A 23,675-nucleotide genomic window follows, 5' to 3' on the forward strand; every position below is an offset into this window, starting at 1 on the left:
CAAACTTGAACGCAACGGTTGCATACAGTTTAATTGTTTACGAGTGAATGTTGTATGCAACTTACGTCGACTGATTCAAATGTTCTCCTCACCCTGTGGAAACGGTTGCGTTTATGATTCGAATAATATCCGGTACATCGTATTTCCACAGTATTTCGTTTAGTTTGGATCGAATCTTGGTTCGAATTTTCATCGCTATCGCATTGCGATTGCTGCGCAAATACTCCGGTATCTGTCCCGAAACTATCCGATTAAACAGGAAGGTGTTCCATGGTAGTAGCATCACATTTTCAAACTCCACCTGGCTAGATTTCACTGCAAACGAGACTCTAACATCACGCACGAAGAGATATCTTCTCCAAAGATCAAACACTACAGTGCCATGTATTGTAAGTCCTAAAATGAATGTGATAGAGCATCAGAACTTGGTCGAATTTGATGCAAACGTATCGAAAAGCAACCGTACCGCGTAGCTGCAATGAACATTTCCCCGACCGATCGAACGGCACGAATCCAGCTAATTGACCCTTTGCCACATAACGTCCGTTCGTTTGGAGCGATGGAAAGGTCAGTTGAAAATCCAGCTTTCGGTCTGAAATTTGTACATTTAGTGCTGTAACATCGAACACATCCAGCCCGCGTGTGATGCCGTCTTTTAGCTTCGCGCTTAATCTGTTGGAGAAGACAGAAGCGATAAAATAGTTGGATGGAAAAGACTCACCGTGTACGTACCGGAGTATGTTGTCATCAAAATCATTGATATGAAGTTCCTTCCACGTGAATGGTGCCAGCACGGGTAGATCAAGGAGCGGAAATCCACGAGCCATTTGTTGTCGAAACTTTTCAACCAATTCTAGCGTAACTTTATTGACCTGAAAAGGTGTTTGTTGAGAACTTCCTGCTGGAAGCGGAACAAGAGAATCTGCCCACGATATGGTTGTGATTAGCACAATGATCCGTAACACAGTAACAAGACTCATTCTGAAAATTAAATAGATTCAACTGAATTTAATTTCTTTCTAAACTGGACGAAGTAATGGTTCAGAGTCTAGTTCGATCCCTCATGATTCCAATGATCCCTCGTGGCAGATGTTACACAAAGTTAATGCAAAGGAAAGAGAATTTGCGTAAAATCAATTTATTTATAAATGATATATCTAATCCCATCCACCGTTGAGTTGCAGTAGTAGTTATTGTTCCCGTTTTACATAAAGTCTTGACTAGTATTTATTTCTTCAATGCTTCTATGCACGATCCTGATCTATTGTTGCATAGGGATCAGTGCAAATAAATCTTCCAGCGTCATAGTGTTGAGAACAGAATCAGCGATAGGTACGCCTACGCGTGAAATAATATCCGTCACTTCCGGAGTAAAGTTGATAAGCACCGAAGGAATCAGATCCTGAATGACTACGTTGAGCAGATCGGACAGTTCTCCTCCGAGCAGCATTCCCTCGATGTTATTCTACAAACAAAGGTGTACATACGGTTAAATGGTATGCAACTGCGAGTCTGTGTGTGCAGCTTAAGCCTACCTGCAGCGAACCAAGCCGCACGTTGGCTTTCAGTTCGGGCATGTGCAGGTAACCGGAGGGCAGCTGACGCAGTAGAGCCGTTCCCTGGATGCGTAGATCGCGCGGAGCGACATGGAAGTTGCCCAGCCCGAACACCGGAATCAAACCGAAGAGACGACCATTTGCATCGTAGTGCCCGCGAGCGACCACGTCCGGGAACAGAAAATCGTACCGGAACTCCATCTGCATCACGTTCAGTGTCAGTGTGCCCTGGAACCGATCCAATCCATCGACAAACAGATTGCGCAAAATGGCTGTAAAGCTGAAAAAAGGGGTGCGTCTATCATATTGCTGCCCTGTGTCGCACTGCGCTTCTCACCTACTCTAGCAATCCTCCCAAACTTAAGTCCACATCAAGCCGATCAGTCTCCAGTGGAGCCATCACGGGAATGCCGCGTTCCGGGTCACCCGTGCGCAAAAGCTCACGGATATTCTCGAGCAGCTGAGCCAGCGCCTCGTCAAGCGTCGCACGTTGCTCAGGCGCCAGTGCTTCCGGGCGTGAGGGCTGGTGTGGTATAGTGGCAGCATTGCTGGCGACCACGAACAGTGCCACCAGAGCAAAGAAACGACTCATCTGGAAAGCTGAATAACACTTGCAGAATGGGAATTGAAATAGGCCAAAGTTGTACGGAAGACTGTAAACAATCGAATCGGTGAACGTATCTTATATTACATTCTGGTATCTTATCGAAGTTCTACTGATTGGGCTACCGTGGGGGTCATAAGTTGATCAATGGTGATAACTCACACGATGCTATTTGTGCTGGTAGTAATTCGAATGTTATGGGGTGTTCCAGATCAGAGTAAGAAGTATTGCAGAGAGCATTTCCGAATGAATGGCTGGCATAAAGGTTGTTTCTAAATAGATAAAACCAAGATATCAAAACATAGCCAACAGTTGTCAGCTGTCTGGAATGCGTGAGTATAATATGGAGAGAAACCCTGCATTCTCTAATCGGGATTTGATAAGATATTTCAGAAATCGTTTCCACCAACTTCTTAACCGTACACCGGCGCAACACGTTTGTTTTGTTGTATATTTTGCTCCATAATCTTATCAGTTCTACCCTAGACGATTGTTATCGAGTTCGAAACGGTGATCAGAGCACTGTCGCGCTTTAAATCCGCAGACAGCCGAATTAGTACCGGAGCACAAAGCGCTGAACAAAGAAATATTCGCCCTCACAAAACGAAGATAGCAACTGCATGTGTGAAGATAAAGTGAGTTCCAGCACCATTGATCCGATTCGCGTTAGCAATTCGCTGACATTTATTTTACGCAACGGTCAAAAGTCGATCCCAAAACCAAACACGGCCCACAGCACACAGCATCATTTACGGGAACAGCAAACCCATCAGGTCCTCCATGGTGCGGGTGGCCAGGAAGCGGTTTGCGATCGGTACGACCAGCGCGTTCAGCAGGTTGGTCATGCCGTCGGGGAAGTTACGCAGCACCGACGGTACAATGTCCTGAATGACGGCGTTCAGCAGATCCGAGAGATCGCCGCCGAGCAGCAGACCCTGAATGTTGCTCTCGAGCGAACCGATCTGCAGACTGATCGAGAAGTCGGACAGCTTTAGGAAGCCCTGCCCATTGTCGGTGATGGTGGCAAAGCCGGTCGCTACGACATCGCGCGGGCGCACGGAGAAATCGCCGATACCGAAGATCGGGATCAAACCCCACAGGCGGCCATTGGCATCGTAGAATCCATTGGCACTGATCTCAGCAAAACGGAACTCGAACGGGAAGCGAAGCGTCGCCAGATCGACCTGCAGCCGGCCCACGAACGTGTCCAGTCCGATAATGTTCATTGGAGTGAAGCGTGCGTCGAACCTTTATGAAGAGGGGTTAGATTTGGTTTCAGTGCGTACGTTTTTTGCAAGCAAATTCACATTCATCGTGTCCCATACTCAAGCAAACCACCGAACGAGGCATTGATGAACAGGTCCGGATTATGGTAAGGTGCAAGTACAGGCATGCCGGTTTCCGGGTTTCCGGTACGCATCAGCTCACGCAAGTTCTCCAGAATGCGTCGCATGATCGCATCCAGAATGATGTTCTGTCCAGCGACCTCTGGCGAAGAGAGAGAGAGAGAGGCATATGTGGACGCAATGTGGCATGAAATTGGGCACTTTGGGCATACACTGAGCCGTTTTAGCACTTACCCTTCACCCCGACGTTGGCCGTCAGAGCCATCAAGGCTACCACAATCAATCCAGCACGCATTTTATGTGTGTTTGTTTGGTCGCTCGAGCTAAAAGCTGAAACTAACAACAATACACTCTGAAACTAACAATTACACAAGCACTAAAATTGCTGCAACACCTACCTTTTCCTTCGAACGTTGGACAAATAAGCCCCAACATCGGTAGGAAGGTCCCCTTTATAGGTTCGAAGACCATTATCGGCTCGAATAATTCATCCATTCTTATCATGTGCTTGGTGACATTTTTGTTTTTCGAGTCCACGGAGCGGGTGCGATTTAGGGCAGGACCGATGCCCAGTTTAGCGAGGGTGGGAGTGATGGTGGAATCGAGTCGAGATAAGCTGGACGAGATTAACCCGAGCCCTTTGGGTAAAGCTTGGCTCTCGTGTCGCACCTGGTCAACTGGACAATCGATTCGATTTGGCTACCGATTGTAAAGCGTGTGCACCTGGGTTGTCGATAGCAAAGCAGACGGGCCCACCAAGACAAGCAATAGGTCAGCGTGCTGTGCTGCTACTTAAAGCGTAGTGTGTTTTAGGCAGAAAAGCAAGAAAAGCATAGGAGTTTTTGTTGCCGCATCTTTGCCAACCTTTTGTGCGAAATAAATCAACTCAGACAAGCTTTGTTGGCGCCTACGGTTATAAAGCCCGAGTGACATTACCTCCTCGCTGGGGATCATAATGAATAAAACAAAAAAACACACACACCACGAAAAACTTTTACTATCTACAGAGACATTTCGTCCATGCTCGGAATGACGTCATTGCTATGGCCGTATGACGTCATGGTTGTGTTCTTTTTTCCCCCCAAACTGTATGTATTCTCTCTTGCAGGAGCATGCCGAACCGAGCAATGGCAATCGGAAGAATCTTACCGATTGCTGATGCTTTGGTTGGGAATGCTCTCGCAGTGTGCTCCAAACATTGGGAGATACTTCAGTTCCAGTGTACTGATGATACACACTGTGATACGGAAGAGCACGAGAGAGAGAGAGAGGCCGCATTTCTAAAACAGGATAACAAGATCATGCGTCAATTTCCCCATGCCCGAAGCGTGCACCACTGTGTGCGGGGAAAACGATGCTAGGATGCTCCCGGCATGCGATAAACATCAGGCTAGTCTTCGGTTCGGTTGGGTGTTTGCAAATTTATTTCAAGTTTCGTTTAATTCTTATCGAGTTTGATGACAGTTGCATCCGGTAATACACAATAACGTTAGCGTGATTTGATCCTCCCAATTTCTGACAAAAGATTCGAAACAATTTCATTATTAGTTTACATTGTGCCCAGTAGCTTTGGTGGACGTTGAATAAAAATATAAGGACACTTTGTGTAGTAAGTAGCTGCATTCCTGTACCGGTTCCAAAGGGTACCAGTGTCCAGTTGGGGACTCAGTTCTTATGAGCCTGAGAGCATAGGGGGAGTTGGATTCGTGAGATAGCCAGCGAACCAACAGTGAACGCAGAGAGCAGAGCAATTCTGCATCAAGTACACGAATGGCACACGCACACACACGATGACTGTGTGCGGTGGTATTGTTTTTCCGCCCGATGGTAGCTACTTCTCCATCCGAGCAACCCAAGTCCGAGTCGCACGCTGGTTCATTTCCAGTATGAGATAGAACTCGCTACGAAGCGGTTGTGGTGTTTGCGAGTGCTCTGTACGCGTGTGATTAGTGCTTACCTGTGTGGCCTGAGATATCGCTCTGCCAGATTATCGAAGATCTGTGTGCCCTGGTAGGCGTCAGTGAGGAAAATCTCTTTGGAACCACTCCCCCCCCCCCCTCCACAACAGTGTCGCAGTGTCGCCTGAGTGTGTGTCGGTGTGCCACGTTTTGGAAGATTGGTGAGAGCAAAAGGAGTGCTGGGACGAGATACAAGTGCGACGGTAATGCAAAACGCTGAGAAAAAAACACGATACAACCGAACACAATAGTTGCTGATGCTTTATTGCGTCTTGGCGCTGCTGCAGTGTACTTGTGAGCGCAAAGAGGTCGTGCGGTTTGTGCTTTCTTCTCGCAAGTCATTGCAGAACTGGCCACAGTAAACACACGCAGCGAAAGTCAGTAATTCTGGCGCATTATGAACACCGTGACGCTGGGGGAAAGCGTATTGTGAAACCTTCCGAAAAGAATTCCACTTTCGCTGGAAGCAGATTCCAGCGCTTTTCCATTGCTTCTTGTCTCGCTCACTTTTTCTCTAAAGGCCGACTCTCTTTTGCTGGCGTGCTGGCCTTTGTTCCCGGTCAACAAAACCGGCAGCAGAACCGCTGCATTGGCGAAGCTGCAGGCTGTCTTCGATTGTCTGCTGTGGCCGGTCCTGCGGTCCACCAATCAGTGGTTGATAGTGTGCGTACTACTGCACACACACACAGTAGGTGACCCAAACCCGACAGGGTCCTTTACGCAGCCTCCCCGCTTTTTCCGGTGTTAAGAGGCACGGCGGCGCCCACCAACTCCCAGCGGGCTAATGAAGCACTCCGACCGTCTTGATTGGACGGTGCGTAGTGTGTTGGGAGGTACATTCTACCTTTGCTGCTGCCTGCTAATCACCACAAACGATGGTGACGTTGAAGATGATGATGATTGTTATTTCGGTTCTCCTTGTCCACCCATCTGCATGAGCTACAGGAGCGAAAACTATGCGCTCAATATCTCGAGCTGGCCATAAACAATGCTTTGCACAGCAATGGTCGGTCGGAAGAAGGAAATGGCCCTGGCTCGTGTCCTTGACGGTAAGTCCTTGCGCGATGAACTGTGGATGCGTTGCGCGAGAACATGCAAGGACGGAAAGGGAGGACAGTCCAGCTGTTTGGTTTTGTTGGTGGCACACATGCACACACACACCTTTCACTCGACTTTCCAGGAAAATAGTATGCTCCTGCCCCGATAGACGACGCGTGCGGAGGAGGCCCTCCTAGTGGAAATTGGTGGCAAATGGTACACCAGGTCCAAGAGGTTGCGGCACGTCATCTGCAAGCAAAACTTCACTGCAGTAGTTGCTCCGTAGACGGTTTCGTCTTCACACGTGAAGGTGGCATCGACTCGGAAAACTTTGCTCCGCAAAAAGGCACGAACTCCTCCCCTCTTCCCCTCAAATGCTCTCACCACATGTGCGCTGCCTGTGTCCGCCTTGCAAAAAGGCTCGTCCTCGTCCGTAGAAGGCACGGTTACCAACACAGACACAACACAACTCTAGCCTTGCCAGAATAGGAGTGGGAGTAGTTTGGGGGGGGGGGGGGGGTGTGCTGGGCAGAGAGGATTGGCTTCTCTCGGTAGTAAAAGCTCCTTTCCGTCGCTGAGAGTTCGCGCGCTAGCGCTGTTTCATTCCCGCTTTCACGGGGCGCTCTCAGTGTGTACGTTTTCCCCATCAGTTTTCCCGAAAAAACGAGAGCGAGAGAGAGAGAGCCAGATTTTACTGCCTGCGGGAAAAATGCCAAACAAATTGTGAGAACAGGAGACTGACTCTCTTCTCTCTGAGCAGGAGAAAATGTGTTTGCAGCGGAAAACGGGACGGAGCATAATTGTCATGCTGTGTGTATCACCGCGCGGGTCAAACCCGTACGTACTTCGGGTGTCCTTTTCTCAGTCAGTCGACCAGTGGAACGGATACCGTTGCGTACTGTGCGACCTTTAGCGATACGTGGTGTGCACACAGAACCGGGTTGACGGGTTTGCTTCCGGTTGATTCGCACAGTGTGTTTTGGGCAGCTTTTGTGCAAAGGTTGATCCGGATGGCGATAGGGCGATAGGACAGAATTGTGAATTCGAAATCGCCATTGCAACGGTTCGCTGTTTCAGCACGGCTGGCAAACAAAAGTCGGCAAGAAGTTCAAGTTCAAGCAGCGCCCAAAGAACGCAGCGGACCGCGGAACGAAGCCCGAACCATTTGTCCTTGTACACTTTGACCAGACAGGCGGGCGACCAAGTGCGGGCGATAAGGATTGGGTAAAGTTGCCACGCGTAAAGTCCGTGCGCTGGCAGATGATGACGAGAAGGTAGAGCCGCCGTAAGCAGTACACGAGTGAACGAGTTTCGCAAACTTTCTATTCTTGCTTTCCAGCGGTATTGTTCTGTGCGGTGTGTATCGGTACGGCCAGAAATTGGCCACCATTTGTTGTGCTGTGAGTGAAACCTCTAACATTGACGGTGAAAGCTGCTGCAAAGTGTAAAAGTTACAGCGCAACTTACAGAAATCCATTCGGCCGTATCGAATTCGGCGTGGCGCACGGTGGCTTTGTGTGTGCGTTGGTGTGTATTGCGCGAGTTAAGTTTACGCTCTGCGGAATTTGTAGTTTGTCGGTGAACAAAACTATAATCGGTGCGTGTAGTTAAGGTGTATCCCGTGTCCCGTGTATTCTGCATTAACCTGCGACGAAGCAGCACGGTTTGAGTTGCAAGTTGCTGTAGATGAGCAACGCTAGTGGATAGTTCTAGTGGATCATAGGAAAAACTTAGGTAAGTAACGTCACACTTGTATCTTGTAGCAGTTGTCCATTGTTAAAATGTCCTACCCATTCCAATAACATTTGAACGAACATCCTTATGTTGACTAGTGAGTTCTGAAGAAAGTTTAACAATGCAACAAAAGTCAACTTGAGTCATTTAAGTAGTTAATGATTACTTAATATAAATTCTTTAAATTTCTATAAAAAAAATTCTCAAGAAAATTCCTTGAAACCTTTTCTTCTTCTTAAGAATTATGCCTCATTGCGACACAGATCTTAAGGGATGAATAGAAGCTTATTTGCTTGCGAATACATTAGCCAATGGCAATCAAAATTGATGTATCATGGTAAAAGTTTCGGCGGAATAATTCGCTTTAAAAAAATGTTGCCTTTTGCTGCAACTCCCCTGTCTCAATACTTCCCCTTCCCTGCCCAACCATTCGCGCGTGAGTGTGCTTTAGCTTCGTTGTACCGAAAAGTAACGAGCCACTCAGATGAACAATGACTCTCTGATGGATACCGATACGCTCGTGAAAAATCGCCCCGTCCCGTCCCCCGGGCGGTCGATTGGAAGGAAAAACATGCATCGCTCATCGTTGTTGACACAGCGTTACACAGCCACATCATCGCACCCAGCATGCTGGTGGGTCCCGGTAAACCGGCCACGCTCCAACACGCCACACCGACACCGTCATGCCAGCAAGGAAGTGCCAGAAATAGCCGAAGCGGTGCTAAATAAATCATTCCACATGCTTCAAACGGGGGGCGCACACTGGGTTTGAATAATCGATCGAAGGGAAACACATTTTTCCGCCTGCCTGTGTGTGTGTGTGTGGGCCATCTACGCAATTAGGCTGCACGACCGAAAGGATTGGCCTGCTGCTGCTCGGATGGCCAATTCGGGTCCATTTGCATGTGTCTGTGTGTGTGTGTGTTGTTGTTGAGTTTAATTTCTCTTTCCTGAACGATGTTAGGCGGGGAACGATGAAGGTTTTAAAGCGTCCACTTACCGTCCTGGTCCAATATTAGCCTCGAGTGCAAGGGTGCGACGACGAACCGGGAGAACGGGAACTCTTTGTGCTGTGGAAACAATGCCTCGGAAACGATGGCTACAAAGCTTGCCCGCTTCTTGAGGCACAGCTCCCACCGCTGCCCTGGCCAATGCTCCGTAAACTAAGTACTTGACTGCCCCGCCCGTCGCCGTCATCTTCACCGCCGCCGCCGCCGCACGATAAATGTTTAACCAACGGCGGTTGCAGCGGGAAAACAGTTCACTTTTAAGTATTGTATCGTTTTCGCCCACCTCCGACTTCGCTTTCGCTTTTCGCTCCATGTTGCCATCCACGTGGACAGGATGGAGCTTGAGCTTTCTTAAAAACCCCACTGCCCAGACTTTAACGCCGAGCCCGTCAACGCTCCTGCCTTACGTGCTTTGTTTGCGTGTGTGTGTGTGTGTGTGTGTGTGTGTGTGTGTGTGTGTGTCTGTGAGCCTTCCACACACTCTGCACCGGAAAGAGTCTGTCGGGAGTCACGTACGCAGAAGGACGTACGGAAGACAAATAAACCAGCGAGCAAACAAACAACCCCGAGTGTGTGTGTGTGTACCAAGGGGCAGGCAGCCGGGCTGGGCTGGATGGGTGGCGCACACACCGTATGGCCGTTTCCTCACGGTTCAAGGTTGCAACGGGAAGCGAACTTCTCGCGTAGGAACTGGAAGTGTTTAAATTTTTAATCATCAGTCACCCACTGTACAAACTGCTTGTTCAGGGCGCACACAAAGAGAGTCTGTCAAAGCAGCAGCAGCTACATCGTAAAGCGAGCGCGGAGTTGGAAGAGGCCATGAAGGTTTCGACCGAATTGGCAATCGTAACAATGTGCCAGGGATGTTGGCAAGCTTTGTAGTTTTGTGAATGCAATACAAACGTATTGCTGACAAGATTGACAGGAAACGGAACTGATTTGTTCATGGCATTGGTAAGCTCTTTGGTTTTAGCAAACACTTGTTCGGCTCTAAATTCAATAGCTTGTCTTTGAATTTAAATATAATGTCTCAAACATTGTACAGCATCTTTAAAAACATCTCGAGCTAAATCGATAGCGATTCCGCTGTGGAGTTGTTACTGCGAAGATATTTCCATCAGAAAACATAACTATCAATGCAAATGGTACGTATGGGCCCTCCCCGCTTTAAACCATAAACCGACACTGCTGCTCCCGCTGCAAGCAGCTCAAAAGAATCGTTTATTTTTATATTAAAATCAATAAAACACACAGCAATGGTATTGCCACGCTTAATGGCCTGCCACAGTCGGATCGGAAGAAACCCGTCCGCGCCCAACAGAACTTAAGATAGCAATGCCTTCGCTAAGCATGTCACGCGCTCCCGGGCACTGGACAAAACCCGACTCGATTAAGCCGTGCAAACGTGTGTCTGTGTGTGGGTGAGGTGGATTTGCTGTTGTCATTGAGGCCTACAGGAGGAAATAAAAACCTACCGAGTCGTTTTCGCACGTATGCCAGCCACACTGGCTGCAAAATTGGAACGAGCAAAAGCTCTACCAGCATCGCCCGCCAGTGCGGAAGATCAATGCATGAAGGGCGGCCATTTTTTGCCGTTGGCCACAGCATCCGATGGCTGAAACGCATGCACGCTTGCTTTTCTTGCGCTTCTTCCCCCGCCGTCCGCCATGTGTGGAAATAATATTAAAAATTTATTGCACGTACTTAATCTCCACTGTCGTCGCACACACACAGTGGGTTTCAGCAGGTTTCAGGGCCCGGGTGGAGGAGAAGTGGGATCATCGTTGTTCTCCCGCACCCGGGTGTATTGTTTATTTCCTACCGCTGTGGAGGATTACTGGTAGAAAATGTTTCGATCAGTGAACACACAAACAAAACTGGGGCACGGAGGAGATGATAGTAGCAAAAGAAAAGCGCCCTTGCTTGGCTTACGATACACGATCCCAGGGGCGGCAATGTCCCTGGCTGGGGAATGTGAGTCCACCGGGAGACTCGGGGAATCGCGGGGTGTAATCGAAACAGACTAGATTGTTGCCGGCATACTGGCCCAGGATGAAGGGACACACCACGGATGGAAGCTAGGGATTTGCACAGGAATATCGGTGTGTTGCGGCCTGCAACATTGTAGCCAAACGCGCAGCGCTTGTGTGCGAATAGTTCGTGTGTGGAATATCTACTCAGATGAAGTCGTACTGCTGGCATTGTTGGTGTGCAGCAGTGTGATTTATCTTGCATGTGGTCGTAATAAGATACACCACTGGATGTAACCAGCTTCCATGTGCTTGCCGGTTGGGTTTCACATCTGCTTTGCTTTGCGGTACTGCTGCATATTGCCGGCATTATGGTTTTATTCTTACATTTCATTTTGTAAATTTAAATCATCGTATTGCGCTCAGCTCATAATTAGTAAACATGTATCTTGTATGAAATTAATGGCCGTGAAGCACTTCTTCCTTTTTTGGTCCCTCCAACTAACTGTGTCATTGCGAGCGAGTTAAAACGACTTGTCTTACCCGTTCGTCTGTAGCGATGCTGAGTGGATTCGTTATGCTGCTACTGCTGCTGCTGCTGCGTTCATTGCTCCCGCTGTTAATGAATCGCAAATATTTCCATTACCAAGTGCATTACGATCGAGGAGAAACAGTGCCGTAGCGAACGCTGTGTGTTTGTTAGCTAGCCGAGCGCTTTTTGAAGGTAAATGCCTTACCTTCTGCTTCTCCTTCCCGGGCACGGGCTTCCTTAATAAAGTCAACATTAAAATGTCGACACCGTCCGCAATCAGCACCACCCAACCCTTTCACCCTCCATGCCCAAGGGCTGGAAATTTACGATCCTGGTTGGATTAAAACATAACGAGAAAATATTTCCGTTTCGTTCCGACGCAATCCCTGGGTGGAAAAGGCGGGGTGCGGCATCTCCTTTGCTTTGGTAGATAGTAGCCGGCAAGCAGTAAAAGCTTGAACAGTAGACGTTACGAACGTCGAGCACGAACAATCTAAAATTGGCCGGTGGTGGAGAGGAAAAGCGAGCTGGGAAGTAGTGAAAGCCCATTTGCCGCTGACGAGAACTAATCACAAACAAAGCTACCTCCCGGTGTCTCCCGGCGTCAGCACTTCCGCTGCCGAGCAAAAACGTAGCACGCGTTGGGCACTAACAGGCGGGCGACGCTAGCTCCAACGCGAAAGAAAGTCAAACCCAAACTTCACTGAATGCTCATTTCGTATGCACCAATACAAACGAAATGCGTAACTGTGTGTGTGGTGGCGCATACCAGGCCCAACCGTTCGAGCCAGACGGCAAGCCCCCAGTTTGACTAACTTCACTCGACCGGGAGAAGTCCATTCGGTTCGGGGTGTTTGGGGTTGTTAGCGCAAACATTTCTATTACCGCCGAGACGCCTAGATGGCATTTTTGGTGACTCTTTCCTACATTTAACTACAAATTCCAAGCCCTGCCCCGTTTGAGCACAGCTGACACAGCGTTGCAGACAAGCGAGAAAATGCCATTGGAAAATGTACAACGCCGCTCCGTCGCTTTCACTGTGAACCGTGGTAGAATGCGTGTAAATGACTTTTGTGCTGTATAATTGCTACCAAGACTGTTGCCTGAGGAATTTCAACTGCAACAAAAGTTTGTTAGGTAAAAACAACAAAGCATCAAAGCGTTAAATGGTTATTGCATTGCTCACAGCTTTCGTACTCTCCGTATTGAATAATATGGATTATTACATCCATTTTTATTTTAAATAATAAAAACTTTGTCTGCGCCTGCCAGCATACCGCAGGCCCGCCACCACGGCAGACAAACACACACTGTTTGTTCATTCCTCCAAGGTGTGGTAAAACAATTTCATCTCAAACATTTGATTACTTTCCAACAATGTGCGTGTCGGTATGTGCGAGTGAAGTTGTTTTGTTTCGTTACTTCTCCTCGTGTGTGGCCATGTGAGACGTTCTTTCGGCATAAATTCAAACCATTCGGTACACCACACACTTTAAGCCTCATTTCGAAGGGCGAAGGCAGTACAGTACAAACGCGAATACATGCTCTTACACATGCGAAGGGAAGACGGAAGGAAGGCCTCGGCAGCCCCAACGCGAAGACGCAAGAGCAAACGTAGCAGATTTTTGCCACTTTTTGCTTGCAATCGGGTTTTTTTCTTTCTCTGCTCCCTTGTTTGCCCTTCATCTCTTTCTATCTTAATTCTCTCCCTCTCTCTCTCTCTCTGCTTTTCTCGCTCCGATCGAGTGAGCAATGAAATGGAAAAGCTACCTTGACCGAGCAGAGCAGCGGAAAGCGAGTACGTTCAGTATCAAATGACGGGCTTGGCATCGCACCCAAGCCAGTTGGCGGGTGGAAATTGCTAATAGCCTTCAGGCGAGAAAATGGTTTTTCGTTGTGCCTGCAGCACGAATCGTTTGGGGGGGGAAAACAAAAACCAAACCACACAAACATCGACAGCATCGGAGCGGTGAAGGAAAAAGACGACTCACGCCAAGGTAGGACCACTTGGACACCATATCATTCCACGCTGTGAGTGGTGCGCTGGTGTTTGGTGGCAGCAGCTTGATGGAACGCTCCAAATGATGGGAAACGGAGTCGGTTCCGGTAGTCGTGGTGTGTGTGTGTGTGTGTGTGTGTTTTTGTTCTACAGCCTTTGTACTACCGTTGTCTTGCACACGGCACGGTACAACCATGCGCCTTTCCCGCCCCCATAAAGATGCGGCTTACCGAAGCGAGGCCAAAAAGTTATCGTTGCGCCCCGAGAAAAAAAACGGAGCCCCCGAGAGCGAAGGAAAATGAAAGCGAATGTAAAACTGAAACGCGCACTTATCTTACGCGCGGAGGGATTTTTCTCAATCATCATTCGGCGGCTGTACGCTTTTGGAGGGGCTTTTTTGCTGCTCCTGTTGTTGCTGTTGCGTGGTGTGCGTGGTTTGTTTTTCTTTCCCCCCTACCCCCCCTCTCCATCGCGTTTCCTTTTTCGCTGGCAGTTGTTTTTGCCCATTTTTTGTTTCTGGAGGCAATCGGGAGTCCCAGCAGAGACCCAATTTCGGAAAGCATGGCAGAGTGGCAGAGAAGCTGCTGCTATATTTTGTGTGCATAATTTTCTGCGTGGGGCAGCATTTTGTTTGCCTTTTTTGGTTTTGCTTTTCTGTGCTGTGCGCCAGTCGACAGTCAAAGTCAGACCAATTTCGGGCCAGGTCAGCAGATTGGCCGTGCGACGGAGGCATGGTAGCGCCGAGTGCGCACGTCGGGCGGCGCAAAGATAAAGCAAATACGCACCGAACGGACAAAAAATAGGCCCCGGATAATAATGGAAGTAATAAAATTTGTTAAATTGCTCTCGAGGCAGCATGATTCAGCGGCTCTGGTGCTGTGCAGAATAGGAAGAGGGGAAGGGGCGAGGGCGGCAGGTGCGTTTGGAAGAAGGTCATTTAAAAAATTGAAGCAATTCGATTTTTGTGCAGCATTCGCTTGGGAGTTGACAGGCTTGGAATTAGGGTAGAGATGGCTGAGGGCTGTTTGAGTGATTTGAAAACGGTGGAACGGCTCTGCTTAACGTTTAACGTCTGATTTCGTTGAAACAGAACACGGCGAAGGATCTCTCGAAAACATTATGTTAACTAAATTACATTGTTATCCAATCAGAGGGAAAATAACAAGAAAAATGTTATCCACCTTCCACACCTGCGTTGACATGCTTATAATGATATAACGCCACACAGACTAGCTGCCTGCGGTTTTTCATCAACGTAATGGAACTGAAATGCATATTTTTCTCAACATCCTCCATATGCCATTCATTGACAAACAAAGCGCCACGGATGCACCGACATTGAAATCCCCATTTGTTGAAGCTTGGAACGAGTGTATCATGCTGCATACCGGCCAGATTATTATCGATCTTCTGCCATTTGCTAACTGCTGTAAACGTATTTTCCCCGGCAGGAGCTTTCTGCGTGGTCGCTCGATGGCAAACGAATTGGAAAATGTTTTGCATCTGCATGCCGCTTGTCGCGAGGATGCAGTTACAACAGTAAATGAGAAAAAGAAGTATCATGCGGAAATGCTTTTGTTGCTTACAGCTCAGCTGTGCACAACACTACGCCCGGGCCATCAGCGCCATTTCCCGTGCATAACCAAAGAGTAAAATAAATCCATTACTCCATTTCCTGGTTGTGAACTAAAGATACCCGTGATTGTGCATCCTTGTTGAAAATCAATTCATTCCATCATTCATACAAGAGCAAAATACACTGCAACAGCAGGACATCAATGGCCAATGTGTATAAATAGAAGCAGGAGTTCCGTTTATCAGTTTATCGAAAAGCTGCACCTGGACGGCGTCCTGAGGGCGGGGCAAGTAAGTTTATCCACAGAAAATATGCTTTTCGTACCTTTCGTACCGACGGTGGGGCAAATTGAGGTGCTTTTTCTTGTCTCGCTAAACCACGGCTCTTGACTCTCGCACACAAACAAAATCACTGTACTGCACCAGAAATAGGACATCGCCCGCGGCCACAGCCCTGTTGGTTGCATTTTGGGTTGCGGGAATCAGGACAAGCAAAAAACCGCACCGAAAGATGTTAGGACAAATAGGACCGGCAAAGGGAAGTAGTCTCTCACACACACACTAACAACATACGGAGCTTGAAGCTATGCTGTCTTTCCGCATGGTGAACGGAGGAGAAGAAGGAGGCGGAGAAGGAGGTCTGCCAGTAGCCCACCGGCAGCCACAAGGCCGGAAATCATTTTTATGAGCCCCTCCGTAAGCATTAGTGGCGGTTTGCGTTGGGGGTGTGTATGTGTGTGTATGTGTTTGGGCAGCTCGAGTAACCGTTCTATAGGATAAAGGGACAAGAATTGGGGGCGCACAGCGGCGGATGGAGGATTTTGCCGCACTGGGTGGTGGAGGGATGCGGAATGCCGAGAGGATGAATTTTTCATGTCCCGTGTGCCAGCAAATATCTGCTTTATTATTGCGTTTGCTTCAGTTCAGCGCACATTTACCTTTACTCTTTGGTTAGTGCGTTTGCTGTACTTGGGAACAAAGCAGCGGGTCGAGAGCTTTTCAAAATTCTTCCAAGAGGCTTTAGAAACAATCGTGATTTATGGCAATGTTTTGGGCAATTTTGGCAGAAAATTAAGGCATTTTCAACATTTCAGGCATAAGTATAAAATATTTTAAATTTGAAGATCGACACTGGCAAAGTATAGTTGAGACACATGCTCCACTCACACAGGCACCTCATGAGACACAGGCAATTATATTTAAACACAATTATGTTTATTTGTAATTTCCGTGTCAAGAAAACTCGAGCAGGTTGTGTTAAGATTCATTAACTTTAGCATTAATTAGTAGGACAAACCCCTTACTGACCACAAACATGAATCTCGTAACCGAAAAGCGAAATAAATAAGCTTAAACTATAATTTCGGTGTAAATCAGTTTTCCAATGGAGACGCCCGGTCGCTGACATTCACTACAAAGCACCAGGCGCATCCATTCGCCGTTTTACCTACATAAAATATTGTCTATTCATTCCCAATAAAGACAAAGCTGTCTACGATACACAAACACAAACCGTGCTGGAATTTGGTGCCATAAAAACTTCCCCATTATCTTTCGGAAAGACAGACAGAAATATAAAATAAGCCAATACCACCCAGCACGCCAGCCCACCGCCAACGAAACTGTCAATTCCGTGGAGAAATCAGCCCCGGGGCAGTGAGTGTGTTTCTGAAAATTACAACCGATAAGTGTCCATAAACGTGCCCATAAAAGCCACATAAATCACATTCCGTACTTATCACCCCGGTCATCTAACACATCGATTTCACTCAAGTCCCACCGGGTATGGGTGTGTGTGTGTGTGTGTGTGTGTGTGTGTGTGTGTGTGTGTGTGTGTGTGTATGTGTAATGGCCATTCTTACGCGACCACCTCCACCATGCCGGCTAGGGGTGAAAGCGTTTAAGGGAATTGATTTCTCTCGTCACCAGTGAGTGTGTCCTTTTAGCCGCGTAGCTGACACGGGCCTCCTCCGCCAGCCCCTTCCATCCATTTATCATCGTGTCGTCCGGGTCACCGGGTTGCTGGTAGCTGTCTCTAGCTGCCCGGCAGAAGACGTCAGCTCCCCCGGCGGTTCGTTAAATGGTTTCGTTCGCTGATTAGCATTTGGAACAAAATGAATTATGACACGCTAGATGTTATAAAATTTCCAACCCATTCCGGCACGATAGTGTTCGTCACTCGGCGTCTGAGGTACTTGAGGGGAGGGGGACTAGGGGGTTTAAATACGGGTAGAGCACGAGCCCACTACCAGCGGTTCCTTTGAGTGACGTGAAAACAAACGAACCGAGTGCGACACGCAAACGGCACGAATGGACGAGAGCGCACAATGGACAAAAGGACGATCATAAAGCGACCATACGCGCAAAAGGCAACATAACGAGATACTTTGGGACATAAAGTCAAACAAAAATATTGACCAAAGATGAAAAGTTTCGATGAAAATATTTTCACAACTCGCGAATGAATTGTTTCTTTGGTTAAGTTAGTAACTTAAGCCTCCAATAGTCGCCATTTCCACAGTCTGCTTCATGCTCAGTGTGCCTTTCTTCACGCTACCAGTGGACGCGAGCCTTCTGGAGGGGGGTGGAGCGGAATGACCTCCGTAAATCATATGTTTTAGATACGACCTTGGCAGTGGCGAGGGAAAATAATAACACAATCATAGCTTTTTGTATCCTTCTCCCTCATGCTGCTCCTTCCTCGTCTCATTCGTTTTTTTTCTTATACGATTGCATTTAAAACATAAAAGCAAAACAGTTCGTGAGTAGTCAGGAAAAATCAGTTTCAATTCGAGCTTCCCTTTTTGGCCATTTCTATTTCCGAATCCAAACGGTGTGGCGCCGGTCCTCTAACACGCTGATCCCGTGTTAAGGTTCGTGACTAAAACAACAACAGCAAAAAGTGGCGCTTTCTCCGGTAGGGGGAAGAAAGAATAGCTGTATCACGAACACGACTTTGACTTTTCAATAACCTTGAACACGTATAAGCCGTGCAAGACACGTGCTTTTTCGGCGAAGAGTTTTCATCACTCCCGGCTTCCCACCCCTCCTGCTCGAAAAGCTAAGATTAATCAAAGCCAACTGACCCCTAGTAGGCTCTTCCGAGTTTGCGACACACACACACACGCAATCAAAAACAAACGCACAGTGCTGTTAAAGAAAGAAGCAGTGGAAAGTGTTTTCCACCAATCCACATTTGGTCCCTTTCGACCATCGACGGCGGAAGCCATGTTTTTTTTTTGGGGGGAGAGACGAATTTTTGTGTCCCCTACTTTCCACCGATGTGGGTGTTCCTCTTCTACCCGGGCGCCGTGCACCATTTGGCGGGACAGAAACCGCTCCGATAGCACACCACACACACCCCCACCGGGGACAAATCCGATCCCTCAAATCGGATTAGATCCAGCAATAAAATTAATTGAATTGACCTTCGTCTTGGGCGACTTACGGAACGGAATCGAAGCGATGTCGTCTGCTTGTCGGTGGTAGTGTGGCATTAAACAAGCAAATATGAGGCGGGAGACCGACAGGGAGGGAAATCCTTCGAATCGACACCGGAGGACTACAACAACGACAGCTAATCGTACCACCACAGTCAATCCATTTGGTAAAGGCTCTGGGTGTATTTTGCTGTATTTCTACTCGCATTCTCTTTTGCAAAGGATTTCACACTGTCGGTATGTGTAAGTATGTGTTTGTGTGTGTTTTTTTCCTTACGAACCCGCAGGAGCTTTTGTTCCGCTCGACTCTGGTAATCTGAGGTAAACGAAACCAGGTCGGCCGTGTAGTTCAGGCTCAAGGCGCTCAAGGTGCTCATTAATCTGTCCACAAGGGCTGGTGGGTTTGCAGGTGTGCGAAAGCGTTCGAAGTTCTGATCGTCGCTAAGAAGTCGACTTCGTCGCAAACTCGCACACGCCCCTGCGTTGAGGGCAAGATTCGAGCCTACGTTGAACAATCGCAGCGACCAATTGCGAATTGCGAATACAGCCGTGGTCAAGATAAGATGTTTCGCTTTGTATTGCTGGTTGGTTGGCTATTAGTTCTTTGTTTTGTAAAATATCACCTTCATGTTGGCTCACATTCAATCGACGGCTTACAGTGTGATCTATGTTGTATTCGACGATAAAAGTGCGTTGAAGTAACTATTTCTCGTCACACTACAAACATTTCAAAGCAGATTTGAAGAAATTTACTTCGTTTAGATAAAATCTATCAACTTCAAGCCATCACAACATCATATCTATGTAAATTTATCCTATTTTTAAAATATATTCCTAAAAGTATGCAAATGCTTAAAACCTTTCCGATAAGAGTGTTATTGTAGCGTAGCCTAACAGCTCATGTTTCGTTGCTCAAAATTCCCAAAATGTGTCGTAAAACTTGAATGCTTGCTAAAAGGGTCTACGTTACCCAGCCGCTGGTTAAACAAAAGGTGCAAACCGTTTACTACCCCACCGAATCCGAACACGGGCGCGCGGAATACACGGGAAAAGCGCACATCAATCCGGCAAAAGCGACATTGTGGCAGGAAACGGTGGCTGTAGAAAATAAATAAAACTTTTAGCGGTAAAACAGCACACCCACACACACACACACACGCTGCGGGGACAAACACAGAGAAAGTCTGCCAGCGTCTGAACGGAGAGCAACGCTTCTCCTGGCGTTAAACAAAATAAGTAGCAAATAATAACAACACACACACGCTCTCTCACACACACTCACGCACACAAGTGAGCGGAAAAATGAGGCAAGCGAAAGAAAACAAAGGGAAGAAGAAGAACGGTTGGTTGGCAAATGCGGACAAACGAAAATAAAGCACCAGAAGATACACAGAAAGCATACAAGCACACGTTCAAACACACACACACACACACACACACACACACACACACACACACACACACACACACACACACTGACGCACAAAAGCGGTTGGAGAAAATTTATTGCAAATTAAATTGAATTTGCTGCGTAAATCAAGTGATGGCGTGCGCGCTAAAGCACATCCCTCCACATTGCCCCCTTCCCAGCCCCAATGGCTGCCCCTCAGCCTTCCCCGCTTTCCCTCAGAACCGATCCTTCCCGGTCGGTGGTAGTAACCCTTCCTTGCCCGGGAAGTTTTGCAGTGTTTCTTTCTGTTTTTTCCCCTCTGCTTCTTCATGCGTTTTCGCGCGGTTTTCTTTTCGTTTCCCCTCGTTCTTCCACGCTACATGTGCGAAAGTGCGAATCTTTCGCTGGTTCTTTCTGTCTCTTTTGATCCACCCTCCAGCACGCACCCCTTATGGCACAATCTCTCGCACAACCCTCATTACTCGTTTCAGTGCGCGGTTGGGCTTTATCGCCGCACAGGGGCTTTGGTGCCGGCTCGGTAAGCAGCAAAAGGTATGCGAAAGTTTTCGCAGCCGGTCGAAGGAAGCAGGAAAGGTAGGGAAGGGTATGGCGGAGTGTGTGTGTAACAGTATATCATCCCCTGGGAAACGAAGGTTGTCGGTTGTCCTTGGTTGTCGGCGTGCACGGCGTTCAGAATGCGGCCCGCGATCCTAGCAAGCGTAGTGTTGGGTGGAAGGTGCAGAAGGCGTCCCAAGTGTCCCCAATGCCCTTACCTCGTCTCTGTGTGTATGTGTGTGTGTCGATCTGGTGCCCGTGAGGCACCGAAAGCTCGAAGTTGACTTAAGCCCCAACAAAAGACAGGTGTGACAAGCTATTGCAGAAAGCTTTTAAACTGTTTACCTTGTCCCCGGTGTTGCCTTACCAGCGACCGCTTGTCTCTCTCTCACTCACTCTCTTTCTCTTTTGCTTTCTCGCACTCGCTCACACACACACACACGCTCACGGTGGTGCAGATTTGCAGAGTGGAAGGAAGGTTACTGCTGCATACACCGCCGTACCGCCGAACGGATCGATGAATGTGAGCGCACGGGAAAATGGTGGCATTAAACTGGGCTTAAGAAAGAGCGCAGTGTTTGGACCGGGGGAGGGTTGGACGGGAGAGGGGAATACCGGGCAGGCACACTGCAGCACTACACACCTCACTAGCATCTCCGGCAGGGAGAGGGGAGGCGGGGCATAAACAGACACACGTACAGGTTCCAAATTTGTCTGCAAGACTGAGCAAAACTCAAGCCCCGATTGTTTGGATTGGAGCGAAGCGAACTGGAAAGCGTAATCGTTTAGAAAATAGCAAAAAAAAGGGAAGCACAATAATGGAATCCGCTTCTTCTTCGCAGTAGTTCCGAGTGGCAGGGGAACGAAAACTGCCAAAGACAACGAGTCCAACCATCCGTCCATTTGTGTCGGGAGAGCCGTCAATAGTGAGGGCCACCGGGTTAAGGATCATGTTTTTGTTTCGATTTTATCTTTTTTAAGTCCGCTTGCCGCTTGCCTGCCGTTCGCTTTGCTTGATCGGACAAATTTTCTCAATTTGCTGCAGACTGTGGAGAGGAAGGTGTTGAGCGCCCGATTCACTAGGAATTGTGTGGTAACAGATATTGAAGCACCCGACGGCAAGCAGCAGGAATACACCGAAAACACCGAGACGCACCAAAGTATTTCTAGGTGTATCCGGGGGCGCATGATTTCTGTTCGGTTTGGTAGTAGTAGTTTGTTTGTGTGTGTGTGTGTGTGTGAGAGAGAGTTTTTTTGTGACTATCATAATATCCGCACCAGCATTCGGCGAACGCAGGCGTGTGAGAAAGACAGGAAGCGGCTGCAGGAAATATGGTGTGTACATTGGTAATCGGGATACGATAGCAGAGGCTGCGGATGAAGTTTGCCTTTGCTCTAGCCCGGCACACACCCGTATTGCGGCTTATCGATTTTTTCACAGGCACAGGCTTTGCAGCTCGCGCAGAGGAAAAGCTTCCAGTGGTGTACTCCTTTCCCGCTTTCGGCCTCCTTGCCTGCTGACGAGCGCCTGTATCTCGGGACATCTCGGCCGACCGACTGGCCTGCTGGTCGGAGTGTACAAAAAGGGGAACAAAGTAAAAAAAAGTAATGCTATCGATGATTTGATTTCGCTAAACGCTATCAATGGGATTTTCGCTTTTGCTTTACCAATTTGGAGCCGCACGTTACGGTGTTGTAACTGACATGGGGGGGGGGGACTCAACACCGACACTTTCGTGCTGGCGGAGTGCGCGGTTCGCTGAAACAAAAGGTGGCAGGTGCTGCTGCATGTGACATTGTAGCTAAGTGAGTGGATGATCTCGTTCGATGAAAAGCGAGCAAAAGGATAAAGGTGGAATTTTCAACATGATTTGGGCGATGTGTCACTTTGTGGAATGCTCTTTTATCAGGAGAAAACAATGCATTATGTTTTTTAGAAGGTAGTTTTTGAGTAATCCTTAATTTAACCCTTTTGGAATAGGAAAAAAGATAAAAACTCATTGCAAAATTGGACCAAACACATCATTTAAGAATACAATCTGGTGAACTCACCGGAACGATCCTACACACGAGCCAGAATGCAATATTAAAATATGAAAATATGAACGGGAACCGAACCGACTAACCAGGTCCAGGTTACCGTTCTTTGGATTGCTCTGGAAAATTCATGCAGCCAAATTAATTCACTTTACTCATGAAACTACCCCGAAAGCTGCTTTCCAACTTTTCCACCTCCGAGTCGAAGCTGCATCACGAATCAGGGCACAATTACTGCGCCAACCACTACTGCTCCACCCTCCTCAAAAGTTCGGCAGGTTAAACTGGGTCAAAGTGGGTTCCGTTTGGATTCGGCACCGCGCTGCACAGAATGCAATAAGTCACGAATAAATCCGTTCGCTTAACATTTTACACTATCCTTTGGCCCTGCCACGACCCGAACACGGCGGCCAGCGAATCGTTAATAAACTAATTTAAATTAATTTTGTTTTAAAACACTTCACTGCCGGTGCAGCCGCAGCAGCGATGAAAGGGAACTGCTGGCCTACTAGCTCCCCGAGTAAGTGCAAAGTTTTGCCCGGTGTTAATGCCCCCCGCCAAAGACAGCTCGGCTGCTGGCGGCAAATGGTGGAGTGCCGGTGGGTAAAGGAACCGTGCACTGCGGCATACAACAGCGCACCACTGTCCCGTACCGCCCGAGACCGTTTGTTGGGTTCGTGCCAAACGATAATAATCGTGACCGGGGTAATAATAATTTACAATCGAAATAATACCATCGCTTCGCCGCACACCGCTACCCGCGCTGGTACTGCGGCTGGTGAGAACTTCATCTTCGTGTTGAGTAACGAGCCGGTAGACCTGTACCAAACCAACTTCCATGCTGCCAGAAGGCTAGGTCCCGGCTAGGTAAAGTCAACGAAGACCGTGGCTCAGCAGCTCGCACCGTGGGCCCGGGACGGGTTTCGACGGT

General features: G+C 48.1%; 3 protein-coding genes and 1 long non-coding RNA gene across 4 annotated transcripts in view; 1 reads left to right on the forward strand and 3 right to left on the reverse strand.

Annotated features, from left to right (window-relative positions):
- Positions 1 to 80: 80 nt before the first annotated feature.
- On the reverse strand, positions 81 to 984 carry LOC5667530 (uncharacterized). The gene is made up of 3 exons (XR_009765394.1): positions 733 to 984; positions 467 to 672; positions 81 to 396 (listed from the first exon to the last, which is right to left on the reverse strand). It is a non-coding gene; the product is annotated as an uncharacterized LOC5667530 (long non-coding RNA).
- A 135-nt stretch (positions 985 to 1,119) lies between these two features.
- The window catches only part of LOC3290462 (uncharacterized), a 70,123-nt gene continuing 47,567 nt past the window's right edge, over positions 1,120 to 23,675 (reverse strand). The window contains exons 3-5 of the mRNA XM_061649323.1: positions 1,898 to 2,432; positions 1,536 to 1,836; positions 1,120 to 1,465 (exon numbers count right to left, since the gene is read on the reverse strand). Of these exons, the coding sequence (XP_061505307.1) occupies positions 1,262 to 1,465; positions 1,536 to 1,836; positions 1,898 to 2,148 (756 nt within the window). The 5' untranslated portion in view covers positions 2,149 to 2,432 and the 3' untranslated portion in view covers positions 1,120 to 1,261. The remainder of the gene's footprint in view (positions 1,466 to 1,535; positions 1,837 to 1,897; positions 2,433 to 23,675) is intronic.
- LOC3290463 (uncharacterized) lies at positions 2,821 to 4,051 on the reverse strand. The gene is made up of 4 exons (XM_551485.3): positions 3,905 to 4,051; positions 3,741 to 3,842; positions 3,486 to 3,648; positions 2,821 to 3,408 (listed from the first exon to the last, which is right to left on the reverse strand). The coding sequence occupies exons 1-4, from the start codon at positions 4,008 to 4,010 to the stop codon at positions 2,910 to 2,912; spliced, it is 870 nt and encodes a 289-aa protein (XP_551485.3). The 5' UTR covers positions 4,011 to 4,051; the 3' UTR covers positions 2,821 to 2,909.
- Positions 5,378 to 23,675, forward strand: part of LOC1281827 (acetylcholinesterase) — a 63,180-nt gene continuing 44,882 nt past the window's right edge. The window contains exons 1-2 of the mRNA XM_061649307.1: positions 5,378 to 5,667; positions 7,842 to 8,236. The gene's annotated coding sequence lies outside the window, so the exon portion shown is untranslated. The remainder of the gene's footprint in view (positions 5,668 to 7,841; positions 8,237 to 23,675) is intronic.

Source organism: Anopheles gambiae, chromosome 2, assembly GCF_943734735.2.
Source record: "Anopheles gambiae chromosome 2, idAnoGambNW_F1_1, whole genome shotgun sequence".
Classification (NCBI taxonomy): Eukaryota; Metazoa; Arthropoda; class Insecta; order Diptera; family Culicidae; genus Anopheles; species Anopheles gambiae.

Excerpts from the sequence above, each read along its gene's own strand:
- LOC3290463 (XM_551485.3), bottom strand. The coding sequence starts at position 4,010 with ATGATAAGAATGGATGAATTATTCGAGCCGATAATGGTCTTCGAACCT. Across the intron at positions 3,843-3,904 it reads TCCAACGTTCGAAGGAAAAG|TTTCAGCTTTTAGCTCGAGC; the intron begins GTAGGTGTTGCA and ends TATTGTTGTTAG. Across the intron at positions 3,649-3,740 it reads GGCCAACGTCGGGGTGAAGG|AGGTCGCTGGACAGAACATC; the intron begins GTAAGTGCTAAA and ends TCTCTTCGCCAG.